Source organism: Ascaphus truei, chromosome 6 (assembly GCF_040206685.1).
Source record: "Ascaphus truei isolate aAscTru1 chromosome 6, aAscTru1.hap1, whole genome shotgun sequence".
Lineage (NCBI taxonomy): Eukaryota > Metazoa > Chordata > Amphibia > Anura > Ascaphidae > Ascaphus > Ascaphus truei.
Window position 1 is genome coordinate 16,771,540 of NC_134488.1, and position 24,580 is coordinate 16,796,119.

The window sequence follows — 24,580 nt, forward strand, 5'->3', positions numbered from 1 at the left end:
CTGGCTAAAACTGAGAAATACTCAACTATTTAAAGAATGCCCTTCCCCATTTACCAACATGTCTCAGAAATTAAGTCAGACCAAGTTATTTGAGGCAAGGTTGCCATGTGTTTCTACTGAGCCAGAGGGTCTATCAAGGAAAGTGAAGCAATTCTGGGGTCAAAAGTAATCTGCACAATATGTGTCCAACATACGAGTCTTATTGCTTTCCATGTAACTTTATTCTTTAATGAATATTGTGCTGTTATTTTGCCACACAATTGCTCCACGTTTGCCTTGCTACAGAAACCCCAGATTACCGGACATGCTGATATTAAGTGTCCAGAAAGAGGCTGCTGTGCCACAAATAATCTGTATTTTCAGATGCACATCCCCACCTCCCTGTAATCGGGCAGGCAGTGTATTTTTAGTGGTAGTGTTAAGAGGACACGAGTCTAGGTTTCATGACCACAACGGATAGAGTATTTTGGGGGAGGGAGGGGGCGGTGTGTGCTTTTTAGCTCTTCTTCGCAGTGACTGAGGCTCGGGTCTGCGCCCCGTGCATCTGCAGTTTACACGCGGATATATCACGCGCTGTGGCACTTTTACTACAACTGGACACAATGCGGCTTCCGCGCCATCCCCGAAGGTTGTAAAAACCTCCTTCTCCCTCGCGCCGTCATCTCTCGTTGGGAATTGTGCGCATGCGCGCGCCCTGCCTCAATGCGCGCTTAAACCCACAGTATTGCCTCCCTGCGAAACCCGCGGCGGCCATTTTGGATTCAGGCAGATCCATTTGACCTCTATTTAATGGCGTCTAGCAGAGTGAGAAAGTTACACGATAACATAGTATCTCACAATTGTAGCTCGTTTTAACTCTTTAATATTTTACCTAATTTACCTAACTCGGAGGGGGAGAGTAGCCTCAGACACAGTGACAGCGATGTGCTTTATCCCTTATACGGACTATTTTTGTAGTATTGGGGTTACTATAAAAATGCATTATTTTTGGACGTTTTCTTGCGTTTGCTCTTAAACATTGTCATCTTTGCCCACATCAAAAATGGCCGTTTGAAACCGGTAGGCGTAACGGCGGTCGACTCTCTTTGTGTAGTAAAGCCGCAGAATGAATGTTCCAGAACACTGGCCGTTTGTGTCGGCAGTCAGCAAGCAGCGCTGTGATTGGCGGATGCCGCTTGACGTACCAGCCTGCGTCATTAGCTTCTGGAAGCTTCTTTGCCAGTATATAAGATCGCCGGCTCATTCAGACCGGTCTCATTTTACTACCATCAGCTCGGAGACGGCGAGCAGCTCTGCACATACCTAACCCGCATCTCCTGCAGTGCAGGTAAGCGCACCGATATATCTGTGTGCAATATATCTGAGTGGGAGGGATATCTGAAAGGTTTCCACTGTTTAATACTAAAGCATGTGAAGGGAATTCAGCGGGCACGGGGTTATCACAAGGCGAGCTGAGGGGGGAGGCTTACATTGGGCTGATCGCACACAGTTTGGTGGTTAGTGTAGTTCCGATCGCTGTGATGAATATGATTCCAACGCCATTCGTAGTTTCCACCAGATGTCGAGAGACGCATGATGGCTCTAGTACCTTCCTTGGATGTCTGAGCGATCTACTTTATAACGTGATCTTACTACAGCATTGACCGGCGAGCGGCTGGCCATATACCGCCTCGTACACTAGTCTAATGGCGCTCATAGAAGCAAGGAGCAGGGTCACTGAGCCCTGACTTAGTGTAGCTTTCCTGTTAATGAAAGACTCGCTGATTATTGTGTTGAAGTGCTCTTTATGCCTAATATAGATCCACTTGTATATTCCCGCCAACTATGTATATGACTTACTTAATACTAAACATTTTTTTTTAAAAGTGTTTTTTTATTTTTATTTTTTTTATTATAACTTAATACTGTGCAAGGTGAAGCTACGTTTCATAAGGAGGCCACTTATACACCGGGAGGTGCGTTTGTCACGATCTAAATGTAACTGTCTTGGTCCTTTGGTCCACCCCCATGTGGCCTGGAAAAGTTCAGATCTATATATCTGAATCCCAACTTTTCCGTGCCACATGGCGGTGCACATAGCAGCTGCTTTGGTCACTAATGGCGCTAAGTAAAGACACGCATACACCCCCGTGCGTGTGTGACCCCTTCTCGCATGCTAGTGTGGGGAAGCACTGACAGGCCCGTGTGCGGCTCCCGGCATGTCTGGGTGTGCGCATGGTGCCGCTGCGGTCTGATGCCGGTTGAATGGCCGCCTCATGTCGCTTAGCCAATGAGCCGGGAAGCTGCGGCCCACCCTAGTTATAGGATCAGTTGCTAATGTCGCTCCCTACTTTTCTGGCACGGACCGGATGAAGCAATGGCTCTTCTCTGCTCTTACACTTCCCCCTCCTGTGATCCGGTTCCCACACCCTTCTGTCCGGTCACGTGTCCTCCCGGCGCTGCTTGTTACTGCGTATATCTGCAAGATGGCCGCCCCTCAGCGCCAGGCGTGACAAGATGGCCGCTCCGCAATACCCCCCGGGCACCATAGATATAGATACACAATATCTCACCAGCTATTGCGCCTTGGTGGCGTTGTCATTTGGGGTCAGGTTTTGCCATGTGCGAGATTAACATACTATAGTCCATTTTTAGCGCGTTGTCATTTCTGAAGTCGGTCTTGTATGAAGAGGCTGCATTAATTCTGTAGTGAAGTTTGCATTTCCTTAGTCTTAGCCTGCCGTGTATATATTAGTTCACGATTCACGTGTCAAGAGTGGTCTGCAACCCTGGTTTTTCGCTGTAATATTTTATAGTGCTGTCCATGTAGCAAGGAATTCTGGGATTATTTTTATTTTAACCCAAATGTGTGACTGAAACCTATCCCATCCTCAAACTGTAAAGCCACTATAACCAGCCATGTTAAAATGGATTTTAAGCAAAGGTGGGAAGGTACTCGTTTGCATGTTTCCTAGGATCCTTTGCTGCAGTGAAAGCACTATGCTGAGATAATTGTGAATCAGGGCTGCATACCTGACAGACGTGAATGTGCTAAAGTGACATTTTCATTTGCTGTGTGCTGTACAGTGTTTTTTTTGTCACTTTTTACCCACCATAACTTTAAGGTGATTTATCTATTCTGAACTTTTATAGCTTCAGCTAATTACACTGCTACAGTTTAAGTACTAGTGCGCACTTCAGATTTATGCTGAGTCCCCGGTGGCGCTTGTATGCGCCGGGGGGGGGGCGAGGGCATTGCAGGTAGTTGAGCGCGCAGGAAAGTATAATGTACTTTACCTGAGCGTGCGCACAGCGTGAGCGGGGACTTGCGTATATCTATATATGTAAGTAACCGCCGCAGGGACGCAGCCTAATTTAGAAGCGTCTTGCCTTGCTCATGTGACTTAGTTTTGTATTAAAACGGCCTCTATAGACTGCATTAAGGGTGTGTCATGACTAGGTGTGGCACACTACCATTAATGTAGATGGTAATCCAAGTTTTCCTTTATTACAGAAATGTCTAAGGGACCAGCAGTCGGAATTGATCTTGGCACCACCTACTCATGTGTGGGAGTCTTCCAACATGGGAAGGTGGAGATCATTGCCAACGACCAGGGCAACAGGACCACACCCAGCTATGTGGCCTTCACAGATACAGAAAGGCTGATCGGTGATGCAGCCAAAAACCAAGTTGCAATGAACCCCACAAACACAGTTTTTGGTAAGTTTCGCTATATATGTATTTATTTTAGGCAACTATAGTATCTAAAGCCCTCTCCCGCCTTAAACCTTTCTCGCTGACTGCCCCGCACCTCTGGAATGCCCTCCCCCTCAGTACCCGACTAGCACCCTCTCTATCCACCTTTAAGACACCCTTGCTTAAAGAAGCATATGAATAGCACTGGGGATAATCCTAGACTCATGATACATAAAGCTTGGCCCCCCAGAACTCCCTCCTACTGTCTCTGTACGTTCTACTTACCTACCAATTAGACTGTAAGCTACTCGGGGCAGGGACTCCTCTTCCTTAATGTTACTTTTATGCCTGTAGCCCTTACTCCCATGACCTGTTATTTATTTGATTACTACTGTGAAGCGCTATGTCCATTAATGGTGCTATATAAATAAAGACATAATAGTATGACAATGCAAATACCATAAGAGTTAGAGGGGGGGAATAAAAAGCAGCTGTTAGTGTGAATTTGCATTCAAGAGGCATGGAATTGTTTCATTAATGCAGACCCCTCAACCCCCTGTGGCTGGAGTACTTGGGAAACAGTCCTTGGCTATGGGGGGGGGAAAGGGCATGGACAGCTAGTAATCCCAAATTGAACCCTAGCTGCTTTTCCTCTGGGGAGGATTAGTCTGCCTAAATATGTAAATCTAGTGCCAGTTCGCTTAAACTGTTTGTCTAATTGTGTTACATTTGTATTTCAGATGCAAAGCGTCTGATTGGCCGCAGATTTGAGGATGCAGTTGTGCAGTCTGATATGAAGCACTGGCCTTTCGATGTTGTGAGTGATGGCGGAAGACCAAAGGTCCAAGTAGAATACAAAGGAGAATCAAAGACCTTCTTCCCAGAAGAGGTGTCTTCTATGGTATTGACCAAGATGAAGGAGATTGCTGAAGCTTACCTTGGAAAGGTAACTTACTGCTCTTTAAGCTCCACAATCTAGTGTACTTTATTTTAACTCTGTATATCCTCTTGTAATGGCTTTTATTAACAATCTTTTTGGCCTCCACAGACCGTAACAAATGCTGTAGTTACTGTGCCTGCCTACTTCAATGACTCCCAGCGTCAAGCTACAAAGGATGCCGGCACCATTGCTGGTCTCAACGTTTTGCGCATCATTAATGAGCCAACTGCAGCAGCTATTGCTTATGGCTTGGACAAAAAGGTAATTTTGCATCATGTAATTATCCACACCTGCTATAGTCCTCCTAATTTCATAGATTTTAGTATAGCTCAAGGTTTCTCCGATCGCTGTGATGAATATGATTCCAACGCCATTCGTAGTTTCCACCAGATGTCGAAAGACGCATGATGGTTCTAGTACCTTCCTTGGATGTCTGAGCGATCAAGTTATAATGTGATCTTGCTACAGCAAGATGTTGGTGGTACACCACCATATGTTTAATGGGCTCATAGAAATAAGGGGCGGTCTCATGGTGACCCCAGATTTAGTGTTACTTTTTATAATCAGTGGCATGTGTAGAGGAATGCTTTTCATGCCTGATAGGATACCATTCTCTGCCTTGACATAGAGTAAGCAGCTGTTTACAATTTCTTTAATTTGGAATGTTTAAATTTTTCAGGTTGGAGCAGAAAGAAACGTGTTGATCTTTGATCTTGGTGGTGGTACCTTTGATGTTTCTATTCTGACAATTGAGGACGGTATCTTTGAAGTCAAATCTACAGCTGGCGACACTCACTTGGGTGGAGAAGACTTTGACAACCGCATGGTGAATCACTTTGTAGCAGAATTTAAAAGGAAGCATAAGAAAGACATCATTGACAACAAGAGAGCTGTTCGCCGTCTCCGCACTGCCTGCGAGCGTGCTAAGCGCACATTGTCCTCCAGCACACAGGCCAGCATTGAAATTGATTCCCTCTATGAAGGAATAGACTTCTATACTTCCATTACCAGAGCTCGCTTTGAAGAACTGAATGCTGATCTCTTCAGGGGCACCCTGGATCCCGTGGAGAAGTCACTTCGTGATGCCAAACTTGACAAGTCCCAGATCCATGATATAGTGTTGGTTGGTGGGTCTACTCGTATCCCAAAAATCCAAAAGCTTCTCCAGGATTTCTTCAATGGCAAAGAGCTGAACAAGAGCATCAACCCTGATGAGGCTGTGGCTTATGGTGCTGGTATGTAGTTAAACTTAAACATTTTGTATGTACTAGGGTTGGACCTGGGTTTGCTGTTGGAGAAGCATTGTATGCTCCTGCATAGTTAATGTAATTTACTATACTTGGGTTGAAAGTTCCAATTCCTGCACAATAGTTGTGTAATCTATCGCGATGATGAATATGATTCCAACGCCATTCGTAGTTTCCACCAGATGTTGAAAGACGCGTGATGGTTCTAGTACCTTCCTTGGATGTCTGAGCGAATAGTCATTTACAGCAACATTTGTATCTGCAATGCCATTTCCACTCAACATTTGTGTTCTTTCTTAGCTGTGCAAGCTGCCATCTTGTCTGGTGATAAGTCTGAGAATGTGCAAGACCTCTTGCTGCTGGATGTTACCCCCCTGTCTTTGGGTATTGAGACTGCTGGTGGTGTCATGACTGTCCTGATCAAACGTAACACAACCATCCCCACAAAACAAACGCAGACCTTCACAACTTACTCTGATAACCAACCTGGGGTCTTGATTCAGGTAAGACTGAGCTCTGATTTGGCCACCTGTATGTACTTTGTGCCCTAGATTACCAGTGTTTGAATTGATTCTTGACTTCCCTCTAGGTATATGAAGGAGAGAGGGCGATGACAAAGGATAATAACCTTCTGGGTAAATTTGAGCTGACCGGCATCCCCCCAGCTCCCCGTGGTGTCCCACAGATTGAGGTGACATTTGACATTGATGCCAATGGTATCCTAAATGTGTCTGCTGTGGACAAGAGCACTGGCAAGGAGAACAAGATTACCATTACAAACGATAAAGGTAATATGCCATTAACTGCAAAAAATGTATTTGAGTCGGTCGCTGTGATGAATATGATTCCAACGCCATTCGTAGTTTCCACCAGATGTTGAAAGACGCATGATGGTTCTAGTACCTTCCTTGGATGTCTGAGCGACAAATTATATATATATATATATTTTTTTTTTTAATCTTTCTAATTGTTGCCTTTTCTATGATGTATAGTTGCATGAACAAAATGCATGCAAAGCTTTCATGCTGCTATACATTATAGAAAGTTGGTAGGCTGGTTTTGTGTCATTTCAATATTGACAGAATCAATGTACAAAGTGGTTCTTGCGCTTATAACTCGGTGCTAATCTAAATGTCTTGCAATGTACAGGTCGTTTGAGCAAGGAAGATATTGAGCGTATGGTTCAAGATGCTGAGAAGTACAAAGCAGAAGATGAGAAACAGAGGGACAAAGTCTCCTCCAAGAACTCTTTGGAGTCCTATGCCTTCAACATGAAAGCAACTGTGGAAGATGAGAAGCTTCAAGGCAAAATCAGTGATGAGGACAAACAGAAAATTCTGGAAAAGTGCAATGAGATAATTGCATGGTTGGACAAGAATCAGGTATGTCTAAAGGCTAGTGTGTCCAGGCAGTCGCTGTGATGAATATGATTCCAACGCCATTCGTAGTTTCCACCAGATGTCGAAAGACGCATGATGGCTCTAGTACCTTCCTTGGATGTCTGAGCGACTAAAATGCCTGTGTAGTACATGACTTTATTAATCGTGAACGGTTTGTTTCTTGGACTGGCAAGCCTTATGCCCTTCAAGCTGGAGAGACTTTCAACTCATTGCAGAGCAATATGCTGCATGTTCCCCTGGCACTGAAAGGTTTAATGCAAGGCTCCTGCTGTACTTGGACTAGAACACTAAACTTATCATTTAACCATTAGAAAATTAAATTGATAAAATGTAATTCTTAAAACAACATTTTAACCACTAAATGTACCCATTCACTGTCCCATTTGCTGCTCAAATTGAACTTAACATGCTTGAACTTTCTATATTTCAGTCTGCTGAGAAGGATGAGTTTGAACATCAACAGAAGGAACTGGAGAAGGTGTGCAATCCAATCGTTACAAAGCTGTACCAGGGTGCAGGTGGCATGCCAGGTGGGATGCCTGGTGGCTTCCCTGGTGCTGGTGGTGCTCCATCAGGTGGTGGATCCTCTGGTCCCACTATTGAAGAGGTCGACTAAATATATACCGGAATGAAGTTCACAAAGGTTTTGTCGTCTTGTAACTCCTAGGACACTTTGTATTGATGGCTGTTCAAAACTAATTCCCATTTAATTAAGCTGCTGTACAAAAGAACTTTGGGCATTCTTAATACTTGAAGTCACTCCATAAGGCAGGAGAAAAGAACACCATTGCACTTTAACTGTACTGTAACAGAAATTTGGGTCCAGGCGAATAAAATCTCTTGATTGGCACATTGACTTATTGTTTAATGTTGGTTTGTACATTGTTTTTTTTTTTCTTCAGGCTTCAGTTAGTGGTGCCAACTCTTGCTGCTTAATGTCTAACAATTAAAGTAGTAGTTAAACAATTGACCTCAAACTAGCTAGAAAAGCTAATGGGAATATATTATCACAAGGCTATATATTAATGGCAGTCCCACCTAACCTGAACATGGAATGGCAGTGGCATCAAGTTATATGTAGGGATATTGAGTCATTAAAAATGGTCTCTTGTAACAGTTGTTGCAACTTCAATTTACTCTTTTCATACACCTCCTTTAAAAGTACTCCTCACCAGAGCAGCTGGCTGGTCAAGCTTGTTGAGAAGTAGGACAGCAATATAACATTTAGTGATAGGTAGTTGCCATTATCTTAAACACCTAGATGTGACACTTGGCTTCAGGAGATTTGGCAGTTTATCAACAAACACTACCATTTAATTGCTTTTGTGCTTTTCAGGACTATATTTTGTAAATGATTAAAGGGTCTTAAGTTTATTGGTATACAGCAGATTGGTTTCCTACATTTGGCACCTCTGCTAGAAAATGTTCAGCATTCCCCAAGTCTCAATGCCTGCTCATCAGACATGCTAACAACTTGCTGATCAAAACAGTGTTCTGAAGTCCTCATGCTTCAGTGCACAGACATGGGTGGTATAGCTGTCAATTAGAGCTGGAGCTTCCAAAGGAATGCTGCACAATGCTATGCTGCTGTAGATGTGACTTTTGCCGCACATGCTATAATGTAGGGTTGCGCAAACTTCTTCAGCTGCCCAGCAGCCGCAGCCTTCGCACCCCCTCTCCCAAGACTCGACGTCAAATGACATCACAGGCCACGTCACACTGCAGCATCATTTGACGACACATTGCCGAAGACCTGGCAGAGCAGGTAAGGGAGTTGCGGAGGCCTCGCGCCTCCCTGGCATTTAAGTGGAAGAGCGCAAGACTGCTGCTTCACCCCATGAAATTCTCACTGCTACTGTACTTTACAACCATGCTCATGGACACACTAATGCTTGTGATCTGCCATATATAGATTATATATAACTAGATATTCTTTATTGGATATGGTTAGATTATATTGGATATGGTTAGATTATATATCACTTGTGAGCATTTAGGTCTACAACCCTGCCCCTTACCATTATCGCATAGCATACAGTGCTCCCACTGCAGCAAGAGATTCTGGGAAATTACATGCAAATGAGCACAATGTGTCACCTTTTGCCTGGCGTATCTAAAATGTTTTTTTTTTAACCAGGAAGTAATACATTGAGTTAACTCGTTTTCAAGTATGTCCTGAGCACAGAGTTAAGATGACAAATGGTCTATGGTTACAAAAACAGTTGGATACAGTAAGTGATCAGGGTATACATTATATACAAGACATTGTGTGCACAGTCCATTCACACAGCCCATATAAGCAAATGCAATGCTGTTTACACCGCTTTTAAGCACCGCATGGGATTAGCAAAGCAAGTCAAACCACTCAGACATGTTTCAACCTTGAGTCATCAGTTTGAGGTTGGTTTATACTTTGCAATATTTCTAGGCTGGGTAGGCTTACCATATACATTTTAAGTTATGGTGGGTGAAAAAGGCAACAAAACCTCCACTGTTTGCATATAGGCAAAAGGTGACACATGCTCATTTCCCAGAATACCTTGCTGCGGTGGAAGCACTATGCTAGGGAGGTGATAATGGTAAAAGGCAGGGTTGTAGTCCTCTAAGGGCTGTTCTATATAGCGTGTGGCCGTGCGTTCCTATGTGAACGCGCATGGCACATGCTTTTCATGTATATAGTTTCGGGAGCTGCAGGTAAGTGTATGTATGTGTATGTATGTATATGTTGTGTAAGGGGAGTCTTAAGTAAGATTTTTAAAATACAAAAAAGTTTTCTTTATTTTTTGTGTGCACTTATTTACACCCCCCCCACCCCCCCCTACACGTATCCACACCAATACTTACATTTGAGCGCAGGCAGCGGCGCGAAAAGATGAATTTCTTCATCTTTGCCGCTGTCTGTCGGCTCCCCTCTCCCTGCCGTGCGCTCGCGGGGCCCTTGTATAGAAAGGCTGACTGACGTCGGCCAACTAAAAATCCGCGCACGGCGCTATAGAACGTGCTTTAGACATGTAAATGTGCTCACAAGTAATATTCTTAGCTATATGCTAACAGTGGAGTGTTATTTTTTTTTTTGGCCTTTTACACCCACCATAACTTAAAATGTATAATATATGTATTCCATTTTGGGAATTACTGTCTTACAGGAATAGGCAGTGTTTACGTTGGATGTATGTACTAGCTTTGAGAAGCATTGTAAAACGCATAACAACGGCTTGCTAGTTGATTTATATTGACACTTTCTTGACATACAGCCATTCCTTTATTCATCTGTTGAACCCAACCAGTTGTCCCAGACAAACAGGAATATCTTCTCCCAGCCTTTGTATTAACCCTATTGCCCCCAGTAGGGGAGGAAATGGAAGGGGCAGGTGTTTTTCAAAAAAATGCCATCAAATTAGCTAAATTGACAAAGGAAAAAATGATTGCAATAGAAAGTAAGATAAACCCTAAAGTTCTTTAACTTAACAAAAAAATCAAAAGATAATATTAGGACTCTATCAGAGTGAGATGGGCAGGCAGATTATTCGACATAAGGATAAAGCAGAGTTATAAAATTATTTGCCTTTTTTTAAATTTTTACACCAGGGAAGAGTTAATTGCAATAGTAGTGCTACAAGGAGGAAGCCACAACCGCTATATTAACGAACAATTGGTTAACTGACTTAAGACGTTTAGAAGCGTTTTGAAACAGACTTACATCCAAGAGATCTTGAGTTAAATTCAATAATGGCCAAACCAGTACATTTGATATTCAAGGACTCCCATTTCCACAGGCTCGGTGCCACAAGATAGGCGTAAAGCAGATGTGCCTATATTTAAAAAGGGGGCTAATCACGGCTTGTAAGCCTGGCTTCAATAATGCAGAAGATACTTGAGGGTTTTATACGGGATAATATTCAGGAATACCTAATGGTAAACAACATTATTAGTGATAGCATGGAGTTATGAAGGATTGATCATGCTAAACTATTTGAGGTAAGTAGGAATTTAGACCAGGGTAATGCAGTTGATGTGGTCTATTTCGATTTTGCATATGCTTTTGATACGGTTCCACATGAGGTTAGTGTACAAAATAAAGCAAATTGGACTTATGAATTGAAAACTGGTTGAAGAATACACAGCAGTTGTCATTGATTGAACTTTTTCAGGTTGGGCTAAAGTGAGTGGAGTACCTCAGGGATCAGTACTGGGACCCCTGCTTTTTAATTTGTTTATTAATGACCTTGATAGTTGGCATCGAGAGCAAAGTCTCCATCTTTGCTGATAATACTAAATTGTGTAAGGTAGTAGAATCAGAGCAAGAAGTAATTTCTCTCCAGAAGGACTTGAAACTTGAACAGGTAAATGGCAGATGAGGTTTAATACAGATAAATGTAAGGTTATGCATTTGGGAAGCAAGAATAAACAGGCGACTTATAAATTAGGGAAATCCTTGATGGAGAAGGATTTAGGAGTGCTTGTAGACAGCAGCCTTGGCAATAATGCCCAAAGTCGTGCAGTAGCTGCAAACGCAAACAATCTTGCATTAATCTGACAAGGGAAGTAAGCCTAATTATGCCTTTTTATCGAGCATTAGTAAGACCACACCTTGAATGTGGAGCACAATTTTGGGCACCATTCCATAGAAAAGACATGGAACTACAGAGAGTAGAGAAGAGCCACCAAATTAATAAAAGTGGCGTCTGGGTAGGATAACTATATACAAAAATATTTGGGGACTGTACAAGGAGCTTTCAAAATAACTTTATCCCAAGGGCAGTATAAAGGACACATGGCAATCCCTTAAGGTTGCAGGAAATGAGATTTCACCAGCAACAAAGGAAAGGGTTCTTTACAGTAAGGTCAGTTCAAATGTGGAATTCATTACCCATGGAGACTGATGGCAGATACAATAGATTTGTTAAATAAATAAAAGTTGGACATCTTTTATTTTTATTTTTTAGAAAGGATAGGTATCCTACATCAAGTAAGTAAGGCTGTTGATCCAGGGAGTAATCTTGTATGTCTTTATTTGTGTAGTGCCATTAATGTACATAGCGCTTCACAGTAGTAATACACTTAATCATAAATAACAGGTCATGGGAATAAGTGCTTCAGACAAACGTAACATTTAGGAAGATAAGTCCCTGCTTCGAGGAGCTTACAATCTAATTGGTATATAGGAGGAACGTACAGAGACAGTAGGAGGGCATTTGGTAAGTGCTTCTGCAGGGGCCAAGCTTTATTTATCGTGTCTAGTAATATCAACGGTGCTACTCGTGCTTCTTTAAGCAAGTGTGTCTTAAAGGTGGATAGAGAGAGTGCTAGTCGGGTATTGAGGGGAAGGGCATTCCAGAGGTGAGGGGCAGTCCGTGAGAGGTTTAAGGCGGGAGAGGGCTTTAGATCCAAAGAGGGTAGAGAGAAGACATCCTTGAGCAGAACGCAAGAGTTGGAATGGTGCATAGCGAGAAATTAGGGATGAGATGTAAGGAGGGGCAGAAGAGTAAAGCTTTAAAAGTGAGGAGGAGAATTGCATGTGTGATTCGGGATTTGATAGGAAGCCAGGAGAGGGATTTCAGCAGGGAAGACGATGAGACAGATTTAGGAAAGAGTAGAGTTATTCTGGCAGCAGCTTTTAGGATAGATTGTAGGGGAGTCAGGTGAGGGCAGGAGATTACAGTAGTCTACGGGAGAGAATGAGGGCCTGAGTCAGAGTTTTAGCAGTCGAGCAACAGAGGAAAGGGCAAATCTTTGTAATAATGCAGAGGAAAAAGCAACATGTTTTAAAGACGTTTTGAATGTGAGAAGGGAGTCAAGTGTGACCCCCCTAGGCAGCGTGCTTGGGCTACTGGGTGAAAGATGGTTCTTCCAACAGTAATGTGGAAGGAGGTAGGTAGTAAGGCCAGGTTTGGGAGGAAGTATGAGGAGCTCTGTTTTTGTCATGTTTAAGTCGGCGGAGGGCCATCCAGGATGATTGTGAGGAATCGCCATCCTGGCGGCTGGAGACCGTGTCCTCACCTCAAAGCTCCTCACCTCAAAGCTCCTGCCGCGACGAACACCCAGGAAGCGCAGCCCCATGGCCCCGTTACGCGCGTGCGGATCTTGCTCAGCCTGCCTGGCCGCCCGCGGACTCCATCTCCGCCTCCTGTTTCGGCACGCATCCAGCCTCCCCTCTGACCTCCGCCCCCGATCCGGTGACGGACAGGACCAGCGTGGGGAGTGACTTGCACTCCAGTCTCCACCCCGACCTCTGACGTGCGCGGGTTGGCACGCGCTCAGTCCTGCCTCCGTTCCTGATTCGGCTGCATCATAGGGCGCACCAGGAGCCTATAGCATTCGGTTTACTGGTTCCGCCCCGGCTCCCCATTGGAGGATCCTCCTTTATATACCCTCTTGCTCCAGATACACATTGCTGAGCATAGTCTTGTGTGATGCCGTGCCTTGCTGCATTTGGTTCCTGTCTCTCCTGTCTTGCCTGTTGATCCTGCCACTGCCTGACCCTGCTACATACCTTGGACTCTGCTCCTGTCTACTCCTGAACCTGGCTACGCACCCCGACGATCCGCTACTCTCCAATCCTGAACTTGGCTACGTACCCCGACGACCCGCTACTCTCCAATCCTGATCCGGCAAGTACCCTCTACTACTCTCACATCTGTACTCCTGACTTGGCTTGCACAACCAATCTACATTCTAGGCGCGCCCGCGTGGCTGTGGGTTGGCGTTACTCAATTCCCTAATTCAGCACCGCGGTCGCGCTTTGTTTGTTGTGAGCTACTTGTTACAATGATATCGCAGAGAGGCATTCCGAAACTTTGGTCTGTACAGCAAGTGTAAGGTCGGGTTGAAAAGTAAATTTGTGTGTCGTTAGCATAGAGGTGATATTTAAACCCAAGGGATGTGATTAGGTCGCCTAGAGAAAGTGTGTACAGAGAAAAGAGAAGAGGTCCCAGGACAGAACCCTGCGGCACCCCACAAAGAAATCTATGGAGGAGAAGGTGTTAGCAGAAGAGACACTGAAAGTACGATGGGAGAGGTAAGAGGAGATCCAGGATAAAGCTTTGTTCTGAATACCAAGAGTATGGAGAATGTGAAGGAGAAGAGGGTGGTCCACGGTGTCAAATGCTGCAGAGAGGTCGAGTAATATGAGCAGTGTGTAATGACCTCTGTCTTTGGCAGCATGGAGGTCATTAGTTATTTTAGTGAGGGCTGTTTCAGTCGAGTGAGCAGTGCAGAAGCCAGATTGTAGAGGGTCTAGGAGAGAATGGGTGTTGAGAAAGTGGAGCGAAAGAATACAAGACTTTCAAGGAGTTTGGAGGCAAAAGGCAGGAGGGAGACAGGTCGATAGTTAGAAAGACAGGTAGGGTCAAGCTTGCTGTTTTTGAGTAATGATATAATGGTTGCATGTTTGAAGGAGGAGGGAAAGGTACCAGAATAGAGGGAGGTGTTAAATATGTGTGTGATCATAGGGGTTATAGTAGGAACAAGATGTTTTAGAAGATGGGAGGGAATGTGGTCAAGAGGGCAAGTGGTAGAGGGAGAAGATATCAGTAGTGATACATCCTCCTCTGACAGTGGAAAAAGAGTCAAGGAAGGCAGGAGGAGAGTTAGGAAGCCGTGTAGGATGGGAGGAGGAAACAGAGGGGATGTTCTGACTAATGGATTCCACCTTTTCCTTGAAATAGTCAGCAAAGTCCTGAGGTGAAATGGAGGAAGAAGAGGCAGCTGGGGGTGGTTTTAGTAGAGTCACAGACAGAAGAGTTGGCGTGGGTTAGATTTGTGTGTGTTGATTAGTGAAGTAAAGTAGGTTTCTTTAGCCTAAGATAGGGCAGAGATGAAACAGGATAGCATAAATTTGTAGTGAAGGAAGTCTGCGAGAGTGCGAGATTTCCTCCAGAGACGTTCAGAGGTAAGAGTGGAGGAGCGCAGCATGCGCGTGTGGGAATTTAGCCAGGGTCTGGGGTTAGAAGGGCGAGGGCGGCAGAGAGAAAGCGGGGCATGTAGATCAAGAGAGGAGGATAAGGCAGAGTTGTAGTTCCTGACCAGGTTGTCATGTAATCTGATTGCAAATTCCTGGAGTCAGGAAGGAATTTGTTTTCCCCCTTGTTAGATATCATTGGATGATATATCACTGGCTGGGGTTTTTTGTTTTTCTTCCTCTGGATCAATATACTGTAAGTACGGATATAGGATAAAGTATTTGTCGTCTGAATTCAGCATAGGTTGAACTTGATGGACGCATGTCTTTTTCAACCTCATCTACTATGTAACTCACATGTATTACTGCTGTGAAGCACTATGTACCTGAATGGCGCTATTTAAATAAAGATACGTACAAATCAAAATCATTGGTTTCCACATCCCAGTAAAGTTAATACAGTAAACAGAATCGGCATTCCATCTGCTTCTCCCTAAGGCCGCGATACTAGTGCCGGCGTTTGCGTGCGACCACATGACGTCACGCACGATACATGCACTGGAGGCGTGGCTGTGGCGTCACGTGAGCGGTTCATCCTCATTATTTTCAAAAATCGCGTGCACCAAGTGTGCCTTCATTGCTCTACATTCATTTGTTTTGGCGTCAGCCTAATATGTTAGCTTCCTCGCCTGCTTCTCTCCTATATGTCCCCATATTCTCGCTCACTCTCAACCCCCCCACCCCCATACTTTTTTTTTCACCTCTTTTACTTCCCCCCTCCCTCATCCTCTCTTTACCTATGCCCATTAAATGCGTGCAGGAGAGGGGCACTAATGGTCTACATGGAGAAGAAAAAGGAACCTCAGTGGGCTTAGTTCATTTATTTTCAAATAATTGTCATTTAAACGTTTCATTGATAAAATTAGACTATTTGCTTTTAAATTTATTAAAAATTAATTGCATTTTTATAATAAATATATTTCACAATAACTTGTCTGTCTGTAACTGTTTTTCATGAGTTTACTTTTTTTGGTGTACTATTGGGCTTTTAAGATAAGTATAGTTATCATGATAAATGATGGCATTGTTACTGTGGAAAGGCTTTTTTTTGTTTTCCCCAACCCTAATTTCAATAAGTGATAACCAAATAAAAAATGTAATAGCTGCTGTTTCTGAAAATTTATAGAGACAGCCGGTGAGGGAATGATGTCAGCGTTTGGACACAATGGTTTGTAGGAGTGACTGAGTGTGGGACAGTAGCCATGAGTCCAGGCTATTGACATGCTTCATTTGAGAGGGGAGTTGTAAAGTTTATCTTATAAGTGGGGAGCGGGGATGCATGGTGCATACTAAATGAGGGAGTTCCACAGGTAAGGTGCAGTGAGGGAAAAGGGTTTAAGGCGAGAGCAGTAGTGGTGAAAGGGGTGGAGAGGAGACCGTTGTGGGTAGAGACGAGCAAGGGCATAACGCAATGTCTTAAGTGTAACAAATGAAGTGTCTGTGACTAGTTAAAATTGGAGGTGAAGAATTCAAGAGGAGTAATACATTGAGAGTTGCCTCTCGTTTTCAAGTATGTCCTGGACATAGAGTTATGATGACAAATAATACATGGTTACAAATGGGACCATGAACAGTCTTGGAGTCAGATCTCAAATGATAAGTGCTGCGTGTGGTAGGGGTGAGGAGTTTGTTCAGATTGACGGGTAGCTTGCCCAGAAAGAACTTGAAGGAAAGGTGAACTTTGCGCCTAGACTCAAGTAATGAGTAATCTAGTTCTTTGAGCATTTCGCAGTGATGTGTTGTAGTTGCATTGGAGAACAAAACGGCATATTGAATTGTAGAGGGGGTCAAGTTTGCTAAGGTTGGTGCCGAGCCATATACTATGTCCCCATAGTCGATAATTGGCATTAGCATCTGCTGTGCGATACGCTTTCTGACCAGCAGACTAAGGGCTGTTATATAGTATGTGCGACCGCGCGCGCGCGCCTGTTCTAAGGCGTGTGCACGGGCCGCATGCTTTTTGTGTGTATGCTGTGAGCTTTGAAAGTAGTGTGTGTGTGTGTGTGTGTGTGTGTGTGTGTGTGTGTGTGTGTGTGTGTGTGTGTGTGTGTGTGTGTGTGTGTGTGTGTGTGTGTGTGTGTGTGTGTGTGTGTGTGTGTGTGATTATTTATATTTTTTAAAAATTGGTAAAAATAAAATATTAATTACATTTGTACAGCCACAAATACATACACACATACATATATATATACACACACATACATATATATATACACACACACACATACATACATTCAGCGCCAGTAGCGGCGTGAAAAGATGATTTTCCCCGTCTTCCCTGCTGTCTGTCGGCTCCTGTCTCCCTGCCGTGTGCGCGCGCGGCCCTTGTATAGAAGGGCTGACTAACCTCAGCCATCTATAACTGCTGTGCACGCGCACGGCGTAGCACGCGGCCGCACTATATAACAGCCCTTAGGGAGGATTTGTTCCTGTAAATTACCCCTAGTTTGGCATAGGTCTTGGTTGTCAGGGTATCAATGTGCATCCCAAATGTTAAATGGGAGTAAAACCATATGCCCAGGTATTTAAAACTAGTGACAGGAGTTAGGGTGGTGTTAGTGTTGGTTCTGATCTGGAACTCAGTCACTGGAAGCTTTACAAATTTAGCCTTGGTCCCAAATACCATTGTTACAGTCTTGTCAGTGTTTAAAAACAGTTTGTTTTGGGAAATCCAATTTTCAAGTCTCAAAAAGTCAGACTGAAGTATGTGTTGAAGGTCGGAGAGGCTATGGCTGTGTGCATATAAGATTGTATCAACTGCATACAGTACATGTGTATTGAAGCTCCCCTACAAGCTGTGGGAAGATGATTGATGAACACTGAGAAGAGTAGGGGCCCCAGAACAGAGCCTTGCGGGACACCACAAGTGATATCCAGGGGGTTGGAGTTAGAGTCTGAGATGGACACATGTTGGGATCTACCTGATAGGTAGGACTGAAACCAGTTTAAAGCATGCTTCCCTATTCCAGAGCTCTGGAGTTTGTTAAGCAGGATAACATGATCAACTGTGTCAAAAGCCTTTGCAAAATCTAGGAATACTGCACCAGTGAGTTGTCCCAGTTCCATTCCACACTGGATCTCATAGCAAATATTTGCACAGTAGTTACTGTGGAGAGTTTGGTTCGAAAGCCAGATTGGAATTGGCTAGGGAAATTTATATTGGTATAGTAATCGCTTAATTGGGAGTGAACACATGTTCCCATGACTTTGGATAGTATTGGAAGAAGAGAGATTGGCCTGTAGTTTGAGACTGTTTTTGTCTCCACTTTTGAAGATTGGGACAACTCTGGCAGTTTTCCAGGTATTAGGGATATGGCCTGCAGACAGGATAGAGTTGACTATGGACGCAATTGGTTTGGCAATGGCTGGAGCACCAAGTCTTAGGAACCTAGATTGTAGTAAGTCAGGTCCACATTGGCTGCTTAGTTTTAATTTGAGGAGCACTTGTGTAATCTCTTCAGATTCTGGGACAAATTAGCAATTATGAGTAGTGTTGGGAGAGGATGGGGCTATAGGGGTACTCAGAATAAGGCCGCACGTATAGTGCCCGGGACGGGTGACGTTACCCATCGCCGCCTGCTAAAGTTATATTTCGCTTTGCGGCGGCGTCGCAGGTGTACTTGCATTTGATTGGTTCAGGGGATGTCACATGAGGCGACAGCCCTTGAAAAATCAAATATTGGCAGCTACCAAAATTCGCGACGCTTACTATAAGCGCACGCGGAGGCAATGCATTTGTTTTTGGGCGACGTCGGCCATCGCGAGCACTATACGCACGGCCTAAGGTTCATGTTTGTGGTTTGGGCTGCGTTTTGCTAATAAGTTAGTGGCACACCCCACAAAGTAATCATTGAATGCATTTGCAATGTCAGTGGGGTTTGTCAGAGCAATATCCCCCTTAGTGATATTACTTGGTTGTTGATGGCTAGAAGGCTGGAATATGTTGTAGATAACCTTCCAGAAGTTAGCTGGGTTTGATGTATTCTGGTGGAGATTGTCAGAGTAATATTGTGCTTTTGCATGCCTTGTTTGCCTTGTGCACATATTCCGCAGGCATCTGTAGTTATTAAGATCCTTGGTAGTGCCAGTTACTTTGTAGCTTTTCTACAAGGCATCCCTGAAATGGTAGAGTGCTATAAGGTCAGTTGTAACCCACGTAAGGTGGGCCCCCACCCGTACCCTTATTTTGCGTAGTGGAGTATGGGTTTCACAGAGTTTTAAGAACTCGGATTGGAAATAGTCGAGCGCAGAATCAGGGTCGAGAATTAAGTAAATTCTGTACCTACGGCAGTTGGTAATGTCAGCCAGAAACTGTTGTGGGTTAATGTTTCTAAATGTTCTTGTGAGGAGAACTTTAGGGCTTGATTGAGGTGGTTTAATTTTCCTTACACAGTACACTATTGCATGGTCACTGAAAATGTCAGGAAGGATGCCAGTGGATTTGATTCCGCTGGGACAAAATGAATAATCCGGTCTAGCAAGGAACAGTTGTGAGATTTCAGGTTTGTCCGTGTGGGTTGGGAAATGAGTTGCGTTAGGTTAAGTGACTTGAGTTGTATCTGGATTTTGTGGTTTTTAGGGTCGAGCCAATTGTAGTTGAAATCCCCAAGAACTAACAGCTCACTCCTCATTCTGAGAGGAAATGGAGCCAAGAAACTGGGTGATATCAGTTAGGGACTGTAGAGGGGCTTTAGGGGGGCGGTAGCTGCCAGCGAGCAAGATGGGCTTAGAAAAGGGGAGGCAGATTTTGCCAACTAAGATTTCAAAAGAGGGTGGGCTTGGGGGGGGGAAGGGAATTTAACAGTGTAAATTGAAAGGTGAACAGAATTTGGAAAGAATCCCAAAATTCGGTGCTCAACTATGTTTGACCATTGGTACAATAATATCTTGAGAGGTACACTTACTGATGGGACGTCCGTTATTCGAACATTTAACGCGGTGTGTAGATTGGAATACCCATGCGATGGCGCGCAATTTATTTGAATCGTGCTGACTTAAACACGCGGCTTGTTTATCGTTTTGTCCGGGTCAGAAAAGGGCATTTTAGCGTTGTCTGCAATACCATCGAGAAACTCAAGTGGGCGATCGCGAATTGTTGTCATAAAAATCCAAAAGCAATTCAATGTCTGTATTATACACAGAGCAGCGTGTGTACTGTACTGTGCAGTATCTGTAGTATACAGTACGCAGAGCAGTGTGTGTACTGTATCTGTATTATACACATAGCAGTGTGAAACGCATAGGCGTGTCACAGTATCCCATTTCTGCGCATTAAACATTATGGTGACCTTTTGAAAATATTTATTTGAACTGATAATCCATCATGCAGTGCTCTCGCCCCCTCAGACGCTCAAGGATTTCAACTTCTTATCTACAGTACACCTCTCCCACACCATTCATTTGTAATGGATGGCTTTCTGGCTTGAATCTTCCCGAGCGTAGCCTTATAATACATTCCTGCGCATGCGTATACTGTATGACTTCCCAGTAGAAGTTACAGTATTTTTTTTTTTCTCGACATGGGCTTGCATAGCAATTATGGATATTATGAGAATCAAACTGTACTGTTGCTTTTTAATTCCACACTAGTCATGTACGTTCTTTCTGAGGTGGGTGGCATACTGTAGTACTGTGATTTTTATTTGGGGGGTGTGGGGATCAAAACATTATGATAACCAGTTGAGAATATGTCTTTGAACTACAGTATAAGTAATCCTTCATACAGCTCGCACCTCCTCCCTCCCCCCCCCCCGCACACACAAGGCTCAAGGATTTCAACTTCTTATCAACACCTCTGACAAACCATGCCACGCATGCGCAAGTGCGATAAGCTAAGCCCTTCTAACTTGCCTATTCTTCAACACAACACTCCCCCCACCCCCACTAGTAATAAGATTAACATGTTTTGTGAGATACAGGCCTAGCTAAGCAAGCCCTTCTAAAACTGCTATTGTACTGTAACAAAACAAGTCAACCTGAAGTTCAAAGCCTTTCAACAACACAACAACAGAGCCCTCCAACAGAACCATTCACGTAAATGTACTGTTGCGTGATTATCATGAGCTGGGCAGAAGACATGTTGGATAATCCTTAATGCAGGAAAATAGTGTTTTTCTATAGAATTTTATTGCATTATTAACAGAAATGATTGATTAAACAATAAAAATATAATAATACAAAAATGCAATGACCCGGCACTCCAGGCTACAACAATACCCCAGTCCAATGATTAGTCCAAATGGATATGGAAAGTTCTTTTCAATATTCCAGCTGATGGAGAGATGATGATCCAATTCCTGGCTGTTAGTTCCGGACTCCTCCTAGTGAATAATAGACAAAAAGGAAAAGACCATTGCGCAGCCACAAGAACCAATAAATGACTCCACAACAGATTAAAGTAAAGTTCTAGCTCCTCCCTCTCCACATTGTAATAAATTTTTATCAATCTGCACCATCATCTTCTATGTTATCTCCTTTCTGGGAACACATGGGAACCATGTCTGAGTGGTAATGCTGTGAACAGATAGAAAACCTGGATGAATGACATACAACACGTGGGATTCGTGATATCTGAAAGAGAAGAGGTTTAAAGCACAGATTGTCTCAAAGGAACAACAACACAGAAAGTCTGTAAATTCATTACTTTAATCTGTCGTGGAGTCATTTATTGGGTCTGGTGGCTGCGCAATGGTCTTTTCCTTTTTGTCTATTATTCACTACGAGGAGTCCGGAACTAACAGCCAGGAATTGGATCATCATCTCTCCATCAGCTGGAATATTGAAAAGAACTTTCCATATCCATTTGGACTAATCATTGGACTGGGGTATTGTTGTAGCCTGGAGCGCCGGGTCATTGCATTTTTGTATTATTGTCTGAAATGAGTTTGTGAGGAATTTGTTAGGCAGAGACCCTTTGGCAGCTTTCACTTAGCAGTAAGCTTATTATTCACTTATTGTATTTACACACTTATATATTTTTTTTGCGCTGAGATATAGGGTTAATCATTTTTTAGTTAATTTTTAATAAAAATATAATAATTTTTATAAAACATTTTTTGTTTTTCTATATATTTTTTCCCACACTAATGTGAAGTGCAATGCTTTGTTTGTTGAACTGTTCAAAAGAATTTCAGGTCTGCAAGAGGGTGTCGGCTTAAAAAATAGATTTTATTTTTTAATGCATAATACAGTACAAAAATACAATACAGTAGCTCTTGTCTTTCCCTTCGTTATGGCATTGCAAGATGGGGGTGGGAGATTGGGGAGAGAGGGGGCTGCAGCTCTGAAAATACAGTATTTCAAAAGATGTTTTTAAAAACAATTTTTTGGGGGGCAAAAACGAATTTCTATGCAGTAACTACTGAGAGAGGATGGGAGAGGGGGGTTTGTGTAAGATACAGGCTGGTTTGTACATGAACACCATACTATTATCTTACACATTCCCCCCCCCCCCTTCCTTTTTCATTGCGGCAGTTCTGAAAATGAAAAGAAACAATAAATGCAGACATTGTTAGTTTGAGTGCCATACAGTACTTACAGTGCTGTAAAGTGCCTGTATCATACTTATCTGTGCCTGATTAACAGAAATAAATGATTAAACAATAACAGTACAGTATTTATTTCAAAAGATTTTTTTTAAAACACTTTTTTTTTGTTCCAAAAACGAATTCATACTTACCTGTGCCTGATTAACAGAAATAAATGATTAAACAATAACAATATTTCAAAACAATAAAAATAAAAATGATTAAACGCATATACAGTCACCAGATTTCCTATTGTCTGACTTTGCTGCGTATATTGTATTATAATTCCCTGTACTGAATTGTTTTTGTTAAGTGCGGAGTACACTCGGTGCTATATAAATAAAGATATACATGCATAACAAGAGATCAAAGCTGACATGTAGGAAGAAGCAGATGAGTGGATAGCCTTAAAGGTAAGGAGGGGAACTTTGTAGGTGATCTGAAATTTGCTGGGAAGCCAGGAGAGGGGTTAAAGGAGGAGATGAGCAGAGACTGTTTTGGGAGAAAGTGAAATTATTCTAGCAACTGAATTTTGGATAGATTGCAAAGGAGAAAGTTTGAGGAAGGGAGGCCTATTAGCAGTGTGTTACCATAATCCAGATGTGAGAGGATGATTGACAGGAAAAGGTGGATCTTGCCAATAATACGGAGGAAGAAGCATCAAATTTATGGCATGAGTGTGAATGGAGAAGGAATGGGAAGACCCAAATGTTACTCCTAAGCAAAGTGTTTTGGCGGCGGGATAGAGGTAGTGCCGTTTACTGTGATGGAGAAAGAGGATATTAGGCCAGATTTAGATGGAAATATGAGGCGCTCAGTTTTAGACATATTGAGTTTAAGGTGGCATAGCAGCATACACGAGGATATAGCCAGGGGGCAATCCGAGATTTGGCACTGGATCGCAGGAGTGGGGGGTGGATAGATACATCTACCTAGAAATTATACTTAAGGCCAAATGAGTTGATGAAGTCACCAAGTGATGATAGTGTTGAGAGAGAGAGAAAAGGAGAGGTCTTAGAACAGAGCCCTGAGGTACATCATCAGGTAGATCAACAGAAGACGAATACATGTTAGCAACAGTGACAAAGTACTATGAGAGAGGTATGCTGGGAACCAGGATAGAGCTTTGATGTGGATACCAAGAGAGTTTAGAATATGAAGACGAGAGTGATCGGCAGTATCAAAAGCAGCAGAAAGCTAGAGTAGGATTAGTAGGTGGAATGTGACCTTGGGACTTTGTAGATCATTGTCTACTTTAGTAAGCACCGTCTCTTTAGAGTAAACTGTACGGAAGCCAGATTGTAAAGGGTCCAGGAGAACATGGGAATTAAGAAGGGTTGATGATACAGGAGAACACAAGATGTTCTTGCAATTTGGAGGCAAGTGGCAGGGGGGAAACAGGGTGGTAGTAAGGCTTGTAGGGTCCAGGTTGTTTTTGAGAATTCTACACTGCATGCTTAAAGGAAGAAGGAAAATTGCCAAAGGATTGGATTGAGAGGGCATGTAGTAGAGGAAGAAGAGAAGATCAGCTTAGAAACATCCAACTCTAACCAGAGAAAAGGAAGATTTAGACAGAATCAAGAAAGTTGGAGAAGGGTCATAGGGAATTTCCTCGTGGATAGCGTCCACCTTACCTTTGGGGTAGTCGGTAAAAGAAGGATGGGGACTGGGAGAAGGTTGGAGGTGGGAGTCAAAAACAGAACAGATAGCGCAGATTGGATTTATGAGTGTTGATGAGGGAGACTGTTGGGGAGAGGGAGGGGTTGAGGGAGACTTGGGGTGGGGAGGGGGGTTGTTGAGGGAGACTGTTGTTTGGGGGGTGTTGAGGGAA

At 43.3% G+C, this 24,580-nt stretch overlaps 1 protein-coding gene and 5 non-coding genes across 6 annotated transcripts; all 6 read left to right on the plus strand.

Annotated features, from left to right (window-relative positions):
• The first annotated feature begins 1,206 nt into the window (after positions 1–1,206).
• On the plus strand, positions 1,207–8,113 carry HSPA8 (heat shock protein family A (Hsp70) member 8). Its single transcript, XM_075603431.1, has 9 exons — positions 1,207–1,327; positions 3,494–3,700; positions 4,417–4,622; positions 4,725–4,877; positions 5,296–5,851; positions 6,164–6,366; positions 6,453–6,651; positions 7,013–7,245; positions 7,694–8,113. The coding sequence occupies exons 2-9, from the start codon at positions 3,496–3,498 to the stop codon at positions 7,877–7,879; spliced, it is 1,941 nt and encodes a 646-aa protein (XP_075459546.1). The 5' UTR covers positions 1,207–1,327; positions 3,494–3,495; the 3' UTR covers positions 7,880–8,113.
• Positions 1,513–1,609, plus strand: LOC142498225 (small nucleolar RNA SNORD14). Its single transcript, XR_012802401.1, has one exon. It is a non-coding gene; the product is annotated as a small nucleolar RNA SNORD14 (small nucleolar RNA).
• Positions 4,961–5,057, plus strand: LOC142498222 (small nucleolar RNA SNORD14). The gene has a single exon (XR_012802398.1). It is a non-coding gene; the product is annotated as a small nucleolar RNA SNORD14 (small nucleolar RNA).
• On the plus strand, positions 6,000–6,096 carry LOC142498224 (small nucleolar RNA SNORD14). The gene has a single exon (XR_012802400.1). It is a non-coding gene; the product is annotated as a small nucleolar RNA SNORD14 (small nucleolar RNA).
• Positions 6,691–6,787, plus strand: LOC142498221 (small nucleolar RNA SNORD14). Its single transcript, XR_012802397.1, has one exon. It is a non-coding gene; the product is annotated as a small nucleolar RNA SNORD14 (small nucleolar RNA).
• On the plus strand, positions 7,276–7,372 carry LOC142498223 (small nucleolar RNA SNORD14). Its single transcript, XR_012802399.1, has one exon. It is a non-coding gene; the product is annotated as a small nucleolar RNA SNORD14 (small nucleolar RNA).
• Positions 8,114–24,580: the final 16,467 nt, after the last annotated feature.